The following is an 11,436-nucleotide window of genomic DNA, read 5'->3' as shown; positions in this document are numbered from 1 at the left end:
GCATTACGTCTGGATCTTCTTGCTCAAATACCTGGCTCCAGTGTCAGGCCTTGAGACTGCTGTGCAAATTCACTCAGAAATGGATCAAGCTGCAATGTTATGAGCACTATGGGTGTGAACAAGGTTAAGGTGCCCCAGCCCAGTCCCCTCATCCACAATCTCTCCCATGCTTGCCTTTACATCCCCTCTATGGAGACAGAGTGCTATCTCAAAAGACAGCACTAAGGCTGACTGGCAACGTTGACTGTGCCGCTAACCCTGTGTCAAGTGCTGTTCTGAGTGCCTGAAGCATGATGACTCAGTAGTGATGCTAGCCAGTGTTACCCACAAGGAAACTGAGGCATAGAGAGGATAAGTCACTCATTCGAGGTGGTACAGCCAGTTAGTGGCAATGCTGGTAATTTGATCACATGTGCTCTGGCTCTTAGTCGCTGTTCATGTTAGGGTATTAATTTTATGTTAATTCTTTGGCTGAGAAGGAAGTACTGTCCTAAGAAAGCAGTAGCTGAGGCCCGGGGGACCCCAGTCCCGTGAGAGCCACTGTGATGTGGATTGGCCCCTGGTGTCTGCAGATGTGAGGCACCTGCTATGTGCTTTATGTGCCATGCTGATTTAATCCTCACAAGACCTTGAGGAATAGAGGGTCCTTCTCCCCATTTGGAGGGGAGGAAATGGTGCCACAAAAAGGGGAATGTGCTAGGATAGAAAGAGGCAAATCTGATATTTGAACCAGAAAATAGTAGAGAGTTTTGAAAGAATGGAGTAGCTTGCCTAAGATCCTAGGACATATGAGTTCTAGTATCTGATATCAGGAAGTCAGTTCCTTCTCTATGCGTCAGTCTCCCCAACTGTAAAGGAGAGGCCTTTGCTGAATCATCTCTAAGTTCAGGAAGTGTCTTCATGGATTTGGTAAAAATAGGAGTTTAGTATCAGTCACACCTGAGTTCAAATCTCTATGCCCCCTTACTGTGTGATCCTGGGCAAGTCATTTAACCTCTCTGAACTCAGTCCCTGCATCTACTAATTGAGAAGCCCCACCTCTGGAGCTCTTCAATGAGAAACTATAGCCAAGACCCCTAGCAAAGTGCCAAGCACGCAGCAGGCAACCAAGAAGTCTGGTCCTCCTTCTCCCAGGTCCCTCCTACTCTGTTTCTGAGATCCAAGAAGTTAATTAGTCATCTAGCAAAGCCTGAGGAACTGGGCCAAAGTGGCAAAAATTGCAATGTATTTGAGAGGGTGGGGAATACGCATCCCCCTGGTCAGGGGTGTTTGGGAAGGGGAGGGCTGCTGTGGTTTTGGGCAAGTTAAGAGATGGCCCCCAAAGGATGAATACCTACTACTCAGAAGGCTGCGGGGGTGGGCAGGAGCACCTGGGGCATTGGAAATGGGAGAGAAAAGGGGCACAATAGTGAAAGACAGGAAAGAGAAGAAATAGAAACTTTGGTGTTACCATGAAATTACGTGAAACTAACATTTCTGGCAATTAACCTGTACCTAAAAATGTGTTTACATCAGGTCATCAAAAGTGTGCATGAGATTTTATAACAGGAGGCTTTATTGGACATAATCACAATATATACTTTTTCCCTGTATTAACCATCAATTCTATCATAAAAATATATTACAGCATTTGATATGTATCCACGAAACACAAACCATTGTAAACAGAGCAGGCAGCATTGGCCTTGGATTCAAAATTCTTGAGTCCCGTTTCAACAGAAAACAGCTGTTGGCAAGTGGATTACACAGAAGGTAATATTGCCGTATTGGGAGGGCTTCTGGTAATGCTAAAAAAATGGAGCCATACTTATGTTTAATAGATTAGAAGAAAGTAAATGTAAAACTACAATGTTGACACACATGAGAGGATGCTAAACTTTTGCTTCATTTGTTTTCTACTCCGAGTGTAGCTGTTTGTGTTCATGAACATTCACCCACATGTATATAATCATGGGCACACAAACATGCACCCGTATGCATATAATCACGGGCACACAAACATATACCCATATGCATATACTCGTGGGCACACAAACATTCAGCCGTACGCATATACTCATGGGCACACAAACATTCACCCGTATGCATATACTCATGGGCACACAAACATTCACCCGTATGCATATAATCATGGGCACACAAACATTCACCCACATGCATATGATCACAGGCACACAGACTCATGGGAGCACAGGGTTATGGGCACATTCACTCCAACACAAACACACAGATGTCCCACCCATTTTCCTAAGAGTCTGACATTAAGGGATTGCAACATTGTACAGAAGCCAATCATTTGCAGGTCACTTTGTCCCCAGGAAAGAAATATCTTTTATTTTTCTAAATCCTGGTTTCCAAAAGTATTCTTGACGTGTGCAAATAAATATAAAGTGCATTTCCATATTGAATGCTAAACCAGCTGGCACATACCTTAGGTTTCCTTAATTGGACTCCCTTCTATCATCTACTAGCCACTCTCTGGATGCCCCAAGCTATGGTTGGTGTGAGTTCCCCACCCTACTTTGCACAGACATGAAAAAAATAGAATCTATGAAAATTCAAGGAATGTAAAGAATTAGTGTTCAGTGCCCTCATTACTAGGAGCCTCCAGGAGGACTGAGGATAGCATTTAGCCAACTGTCCTCTCACTAAAGGGAAGGGATGGTTCTCCCATTGGACACTGGGCAGAGTAAAGCCTCCGTGTGGGGAAATGAGTGTGTTCCATGAAGAAGGACGGATAGGAGTGGCTAAAGTTGTCTACTGGCATCCACTACGCATGACATACTATGGCAGAAGGAGAGATCTATGCATTCCTAGGAGCTTCCTCACCAAACACCAGCATGAATAATGCACATCCAGATGGCAGGATTTGATCCTTCTCCAAGATAAGCCTGAGAAAATTAAGTCTGGCCTATTCCAGTGTCTAGAAAAACCACCCCAGGTGGTAATGGGCATCAGGCAAGGCACCTTTTTAATTTGTGCTGTTTGTGATCCAGAGTTAGCCATTTTCCCCTGGGGAAATCCTGATGGGGTTGGCGGCACACCAGACTCCACAAATGTTTCTGCACTCCAAAAAAGGTTGTATTTACATGTTTGTTGTAAAACAGGAGTGTTGAGGTTTGGAACAATTTCAGCTTGCAAGGGAACTTGACATTCGAAGGTTGTTAGAGCAGAGGGTTTGGTTACTATTAATAATTCAAGCAAAGATTTGGTAGTACATGAGTTGAGTGCAAGGCAATGTCAAGCTGAGTCTTTTGGTGCAGGGTGTTTGGTATTTCAGCCGATGCATGAGCAGTCACTATGGTCTGGTCCTTAGGAAACTGACCATCTTGGGTCACCCAATCAATTGAGTGTCAACGTGATGGCATCCAATGCTCCCCCGACACCAAACCCAATCCCTGAGGATTGTCCGGGGTAAGACTGAAGCCTTGGGCCTTGATGGTGATACTCTAACTCTCACAGTTCAGAGTAGACTTCCTCTCTCCAAATACAGATTTTAGGCTCTTGCAACCATCAAATCATGGGCTTTGGCTTCTATTAAAGACGTGCAACAATTCTTCCATGCCAGGGAATGAGTACAACAGTGACATGCTGAGCATGCGTGAGAGGACACAGGAAATACCACACGCTGGTGTTCCTAAGAACACACGCATGCCCCAAGGGGTACACATCGTCTTTTGAGTTAAAAATCCAAATTACTTTAAAAGTCCTTAAATATGGGTATACGTGATGAACTAGAACACTGCTAAGATTGATTAGATTCATCAAATTTGACCTTTAAATGCTAGATGCTATTTACATGACACACTGTACGGGCAACTGTGCAACACCCGGAGATAGGTGTGGGAGTGAAGGGAGGGTGATTGAATTGCCAAGTAGCATGAGGACAGCTTTTGCCAACTGCTTGTTTCTGCTGTGTGGATTTTTCCGTTTGTCCCGGAGGTGTGTGGCAGTGCCCATCAAGACCCTGCATTGATATTAAATGTGTGGCACTCCCTACTGAAGACAAACATTCGCCCCCTTCAGAATATTGTCAGAAGATGTGCCCTGGCTGATGTGGTTGGTTTCTTGAGAGTGAATTATGCTTCCTTCCCCACGCTGTGTAATGAAGATGCCCCTCAAAATGAATGAGATTCGTTTTCCTTCCTTCTTTCTCTCTTTCCTTCCTTCCTTCCTTCCTTCTTCATGCAACTTCCTAGGGAATCTGCCTCAGGAGAAAGAAGTGGCTAGGACTCCTTCCTTCCTTCCTTTTCTCTTCCTTCCTCCCCTCCCTCCTTCCTTTTTTCCTTCCTTCCTTCTTTCCTTCCCTTTTTCTTCTTCCTTTATTTTTCCTTCCTTCTCTCCTTCTTCCTTCCTTTCCCATTCTTCCTTCTCTCCTTCCTTCTTTTCTGTCTTGCTTCTCTTCTTATTTCTTTTCTTTCTTCCTTCTCTTTTTTGGTAGCTAAAAATATATGGATTTTCTCCATGTCCTCTCTTTCTGAAAGAGACCTAATTCTTATATTCCCAACCTCAAGACTTCTATCATCTCCCACTGGCCACAGATCATCATCATGTTCAGCCCATCTCAAGGGGCACTTGCCTTCCCTCTCAGCCCTCACCTGACACCATCTCTGGACCCACACTGAGCTCTGTCACCACTGGACCCCTCACCAGGCAGGCTCCCATCTCCTCTGTGCCTTGCCACATGCTCTTCCCTACTGTAAGTTCTGGCCCAATGCCACCACCTCTGAGAAGCCTTCCAGAACCCTCCTTTCCCACCAGCTAAGTTCTCCAGCCCTCCCTCTGTACCCCCACAGCACTGAGTACACACTTCCAGGGCAGCCCCGCTTCCCACACTGCAGAGTAATGACTTATCTCCCCCAGAGCCTGACAAAGCACAGGGCCTGGCACACAGTAGGTGTTCAGTAAATGTTTGGAGAGCAACAGGCAAGTCTGTTCATAGTTCTGGACCACAGCCTGCAGCTGCCACATGCCACTTTCCCAGAGGCTCCAGGACTCCACTCCTCTGGACCCCTGACAGATCTCTTCTTCTGCACAGTGATGTCTTGGCCAGGCTGAGTGAAGCCACCATGTGTCCTAACCGCTTCTTTCTCCTGATGCAGATTCCCTAGGAAGTTGCACGATTGTGTTCCTTGGGACCTCTAATTCCTCCTTTCTAGACAATCAACCCCCAAAAGTGTTTGGCTCCTGCTCTTTCACTCCGTATTTGTGGAATGAGGTGTGAGGAGGCAGGAGCAACCCTGCAGTTCCTGCCACCTTCCTTTGACCAGGCCAGAACTTAGGCCACAGCAGAGCAAAGGCAGCTGGCCTGGAGTTGGACTAACTTTTTGGGGGCTAATAAGCCATTGATCTGGGCAGACAGTGTGAGCCAGCAGGGAAGTTGGGGAACTTACAAACCACACTGCTCTCAGACCACTTTCTCCCCTGAATCTACAAGAACAAACTGTAGTGGCCAAGCTCTACCCAGCCTCTCCCCAAATCCATCTCAGCCCAGGTCCCAGAGCCAACACCAGGGCCCTCTAAGTCAGTTCTCCTGGCTGCAAGGTGCAAAGAGGTCCACTTCGGTGCCAGGGGAAATGCTGGGTCCTACTGATGTCCCTGGGGGCTGCTGGCCCAGAGTTTCAGGGAAATCCAGGTTGACAATGAGCCTCACACACTAAAACAATTAGTTAGATAGATTCCCTGTCGGTGCAAAGGGCTTGTGAGCCGTATGTTCTGGGCACAGAGGTTGCTGCAAAGCATTTTCCCTCAGAATTCCCCTAGAAACACATACAAAGTAAGAGGAGTCTAGAGAATTCCTTCCCAAGCAAGTGGCAGCCATATGACGGGAGAGGTCCCAAGGCCCAGCTGGTGGGTATGGGTGTTAGTGCAGGAGCTGAGAGTAAGGGGCTGTTTCCTAATGGCAGAAAAACATCCGCTGAGCCTAGAGCTGCCCAGTGTGAGGTGAAGGTGACTTCATGGAGAGATCAATTTTGTCCCTCTGAGAACAAAATGGCCCAGCCCTTGAATAAAACTGGAGATTGAACCATTTGGAGAATTAGGGAAAGATACAAGACAATTGAAACTTAGATACTTATTAATAAAAACACTCAGTTTCCCCATGGTCACTGGCCTGCCCTCCTTGAGAGGCCTGCCCTGTTTTGCATTCTCCCCAAAACCTCCCTGTCTTCGGGACTTTCAAATCCTCCCAGATCTGTAACGTAGAGATAATAACAGCCCCTACATCAAAAGATTATGATGAAGATTAATGGGAAACACTACCCCTAAACCCTGATCTCAGACAACTTTCTCCCCTGAACCTGCAAGCGCAAACTGCAGAGGCCAAGCTCCACCTACCCTCTCCCTGGGTCCGGCCCAGCCCAGGTCCCATAGCCAACACCAGGGCCCTCCATGTGAGTCCATAGCCTGATGTCTAGTCTTTCCTCCATACCCACCAGCTGTTAGGACACTGTCATTACTGGCTGCTCCAAGTGACCTGGAAGGGTCAGCCACACAGGATGAGCTGGGAGCCAACAAGAGACCCACACCCAGAGACTGGCATGCAGAACTGTCTCTCGCTGACCTTGCCTCAGCCTGGCTCAGCTCCTGTGTGTGAGGCTGGCTGGGAAGAGGGCAGGACAAGCTCTGGGTAGTGGCAGAGGTGGCAGATGTCATCACCTCCCACAGCCAGGCTGCCCCAGTAGAGTTTGATCCAAGACCCAAGCAAGTGCCCCCAAGGGGACCCCTCTGAATGCCACAGTCCCTTCCTCTAACAAGGCTTCCTGGCTCAGAGCCAGCCAGCTCTGCCATCCTCTGCCAGTACCCCAAATATATCTCATCCTTATGACCTGGAGCCCTGTAAAAAGGAATGAAGATGGGTTTTTGCAATTTCATGGAGAGGTCAATTTTGTCCCTCCAAGAACAAAATGGCCCAGCCATTGAATAAAGCTGGAGATTGAACTGTTTGGAGAATTAGGGAAAGATACAAGACAATTGAAACCTAGATAGTTATTAATAGAAACACTCAGTTTTCTATAGAGTTTATCCAAGTGTCTAAGATCATTTTTCCTTAGGGGATGGTTTGAAGACAACTCCTATCAGTTACCTGGGCATCGATGATTAAAAGTACAAAAACCCAGGTCCTGCCTGGCCCTGCTGAAATCGATCTCTGAGGAGGGGATGTTGGAATTTGCATTTTAAACAACCTTCCGTGGTGACTTCTTTGAATATAATTTAAGAGCTACTGGTTCCCTTCCAGACACATGAGGCCCTAAATATGACTCGGACCTCTTTTTCCCATGGTGTTCCCAGTCCAGAGGATAGGAGCTGACCCAAGGGATTCTTGGCACCTGATAAAATATCCTCATTAAACTCAGGCAAGTTAGTTTATCCTGCATCTGGGCTAAATTCTAACAATGCACAGACTTTGGTTCCTCCAAGAGTCACATTGCAGCCATGGGAAGGCCTCATCTACCTGCACCCAAGCATGTAAAGGGGTGACAACCAGGACATGAACCTGGCCCCATTCTTTCCATCGTTTCTTAGAAAGAAAGGCACCATGAAAAATAAAACGAATTTCACAGACATAAGGAGAGAGTTTTATTGCTCATGGGGACAGGAGGCTGAGCTGAGTCCTAGAAGAGATAGAGTTGGTCTGAGATGGTTCAAATCCATTTCCCCTCCTGCCCAAGCCTGCTTTCTAAGTAAAAACAGGCAGGTGATTGGTGAGCCATCTTTGAGAGGTGAGCTGACCACGAGACAAACCCTAAATACCAGGGCACACATGCAAATGGATGTTCCCTTTGGAGGTCCCTTGGCTGTAAAATCCCCTCCCTCAGAAAGGTGCCATATAAAAAGCCGGAATAGTTGCAGGGTGACTTAAAAAGGCAAATTCTGATTGTGTAGGACTAGGAACTCAGCCCTATATGTGGATTTAGGAATTTGAAAGCCCCTCCTTTATGGCCTTATTTTCAAGCTTCTTGAAAGATTTCCACCCAGTCCAACAGTTCACCAGAGTTTGGGCCTTAAAGGTCAAGTCTCATCCTGGAGTGAAGTCAAGCAAGTAGTTTTAGTTTGATTCAGATGCTGAAAATCGTGGTGTGTCTATGTGTTATACCTGAGAAAACAATGTTACCTTTGATAAATTAAATTAACAAAATGAGGTAGATAATTCAATTGGGAGTAATAAAGCCAGGGGGCAAATTTGATAAGACTGTATAGAGATGAAAATAAACATTTATCTAAAGGTAATTACAGCAGAGTTGGCTAACACTGGTTGCTAATACATTAATTTTCTTCTCACTTTCCCTTGGGATTTAATTCATGTGTCCAAATAATAATGAAAATACCCAATCAATGGATTTATCTGGAGTTTTTGTCTACGTGATGCCGGTACAATTGGTTTTGGAGGTATAGTGAAAATTATGAAAAGCATCTTTTCAAGATATGTGATGTTGTGGGTGACAGATCTTGCTTCTTGGCTAAAGAAGAGGTAAAAGAGATCTAGTTGCTACTGGGAGTACAACATGTTGCCTATACAGTACATAGAAAGCAGAAAGAGCATGTGCCACGGTTATTCTCCCAAAGTGATATTGATGAAAATGTATTTTGCTGCTGGAATTTGGCTGTCGACTGACCTCATGCACTGGGCCACTTTTGCCCAACTTGGAAAGCGTTTGTGTGAGAAGGGAGCTACTCTCCTCCAATTCAGCTGTGCATCCTGTCTTGGCTTCTGCTGGTTTTCAATCCCACTGGTCCTTCTGGGGTTGGGATGTGGAGGGTGCACAGCTACTTGCCACCAGGAAGCAAATGTCTGTCACTATTGTAATACGAGTGGCCAAAGGAGCTCTGAGCCAGAGCAATTTTGTTTCAGGGACACACAGAGTCATGTCTGGCAGCGGTGTGCTAGTAGATGTTTCACAATCAGCTCTCTGTGGGGCAAAAGGCCTGATTTACAGCATTTGCTGATTTTCATGGTATAAACACTCCCACCGTGGCTGACTTCAGCTACCAACATGATGCCCCAGATCATGAAATTGGGAAGGATCATGCCCCATTGGCTTCCCCAAGCAGATATGAGCCCATCTCTGACAGCAACTGCAAGATGCCAAGGCCTCCTTGGAAGCTACACCTGTCTCCATTCTAGTCTCCATGGAAACTTTGAAACTAGACAAGACTAAGCCAGGTGAATTGTTTTCTAACTGAGGAGCTAAGAGTTAATAAGACATCTTTTCAAATAAAGATGCAGCTACTTCTCTGCCTTTAAAAATTGGGACTGCCTAGAAGTAAAAACCAATAGACTCTTCACTTCCTTCCCGCTGGACCACATCCTTCCTTCTATACCTCCAAAGTTAGGATGTAAAGAGCTGGCAGGAGAGAATGAGCCATCTGATTCCATTGCTCCCTGTGCTTTCCACCTTGGAGGAATCACTTAGAGTGGAGGATTGAAAAATAACTGCTCTGAGTATTCACAAGTCAATTTGAAATGGTAGACAAAGAAGAGATGGCCAGAAAGCAGGGGTGGCTCTCCTTGGTTTTTATTAAATCAAGTCAGGACTGCTAACAGATTGGCATGTGTTTTATAGGTGCAGTATTCCATAAAAATTTCACTGTCTCTAATCGCTTGAACCTGGAAGGCGGAGGTTGTGGTGAGCCTAGATCGCACCATTGCACTCTAGCCTGGGCAATAAGAGTGAAACTCCCATCTCGAAAAAAAAAAAAAAATTAACTGTCTCATCATTAGCACAGGGCACTTTCTTGATAACCTTGAACAGCCTCTACTTTCTGTTAATAGGCTTACGGAAACTAAGGAAATGGAGGTGCCAGGACAATGGAACCCAGTGACTTAAAATCAAGGCAAAAATCCCTGCTCAGGCCAGTTCTTGCCCATCCATCTCCCAGGACATGTCAGATAAGATGCATAAGACAAGGTGAAACACTTCCTGTAAATTCATGTCACAAACAGGGGGAGGAGAGGACCAACCAGCCACCTTCCTCCTGCCTTTACTGAGCTCCAACAATTAGGACTTGTAAATAAGAAAAAGGTGACCTCCCAGTCAAACTTGAAAGAACATAATACATGTAGGACCAGCCTATTTAAACCATTTTCATGCTAAGATTGTCTGCACACACAAACATTCGCTTTTAGGGGGAAGGAGAGGACAAAAGTTGAATCCAATTGACCATTTCTAAGACAACTGGTCAGCAGCAATTGGGCAGCCACTAGTTGTGAAACATTTTCCCTCAGGCGCAGAGCCCAAGAGTCCCAGCTGGGCACAATGGCGTTAGTACCAGCTGAATAATATTTGGGTTGAAGCAGCCACCACTACCCTGTGGAGACGAGGTGCCATGTTAGATCCGGGCCAAATGACCACTGCCAGCCTCCCTTTCAGCATGGCTGAAATGTCCCCTGGAGACTGTCACTTTTCTTCAGCATGGAGCAGCGTCCAGTGGTCAGCAGGCAGGTGGACACCATGCTTCCCACCTACCACCAGCTCTCCGCATCCTTGACAGTGACAGAACTGAGTGTCATCCCTCAGGGAGCCTCAGGTGAGTCCACGAGCTCAAAGCAGCTCCTTAGAAAGAAAGGCCAGCACACGGCCCACAGTCATCCTTTGGTGACAAATAAGGAGTGTCCAATGTCTGCCCTTGAGGAACCAGGAAGCAGGCTCTGGAGCCCCTACAAGCCAGGGAACCAGGATCACTGGGCGTACCAGGGACTGGTGGCTGGTGGTGTCCACCCAGGGGCCCCCACGCCCTCCCACCCTTCTTCTCACCACTGCCTCATTCTAAACTCTTCAGCAGGAGCGCGGTCCTTCACTCAGACACCGGCAGAATGTTCTGGCTGTGAGAGTCGCCTGTGAGGCCAGAGGAGTGGATGGAGCGTCTGTGCAGGAGCCTGTTCAGAATCTCCTTGCAGCTTTTGCGGTACTGGTGTCGCAGTAAGGAGTACACAAAGGGGTCGGACGCGGCCTTGCTGTACGCCAAGCACTTGGACAGCACCCCCCAGTGGGAGCCGATGGGCACCGTGGAGAAGAGCTCCACTAGCCTGCGGAGAGACAGGGAAGATGTTAATGAGGACATAGCTAAGCACCGCCTGGAGTGGCCATGGGCCAGGGCCTGTCTGTGCCCTGCAGACCACGGTTTCCCAGCCCAACCCTCAATTTATCTGAGACTGCCTCCTCAAATAACAATGATAACAGTTTACACCAATAATGATGATGACGGTGAACATTCATCAGGCTGTATTTTATTCTACACACTGTGTTAAGCACTTTCCATATGTGATTTTGCTGAGCCCTGGGAGATATGACCATCTCTGTTTTACATGCAAGGAAACAGATGTCCCAGGAGGTTAAATACTTTGCCCAAGGTCACATGGCCAGTAATTGTAAAGGCAGGATTTGAACCCAGGTCTGTCTGACTCTGAAATCCAAGCTGCACCCAGAACCCAGCTAT

At 46.7% G+C, this 11,436-nt stretch overlaps 1 protein-coding gene across 1 annotated transcript in view; it reads right to left on the bottom strand.

Moving 5' to 3' along the window:
• Positions 1-1,537: 1,537 nt before the first annotated feature.
• The window catches only part of GPR26 (G protein-coupled receptor 26), a 31,043-nt gene continuing 21,144 nt past the window's right edge, over positions 1,538-11,436 (bottom strand). Inside the window, exon 3 of the mRNA XM_002821235.5 lies at positions 1,538-11,026. Coding sequence (XP_002821281.1) covers positions 10,795-11,026 — 232 coding nt within the window. The 3' untranslated portion in view covers positions 1,538-10,794. The remainder of the gene's footprint in view (positions 11,027-11,436) is intronic.

The sequence above is a fragment of the Pongo abelii genome, chromosome 8 (assembly GCF_028885655.2).
Source record: "Pongo abelii isolate AG06213 chromosome 8, NHGRI_mPonAbe1-v2.0_pri, whole genome shotgun sequence".
NCBI lineage: Eukaryota > Metazoa > Chordata > Mammalia > Primates > Hominidae > Pongo > Pongo abelii.
The sequence above is the reverse complement of the archived record's forward strand: the minus strand, read 5'-3'. Positions and strand labels throughout refer to the sequence as shown.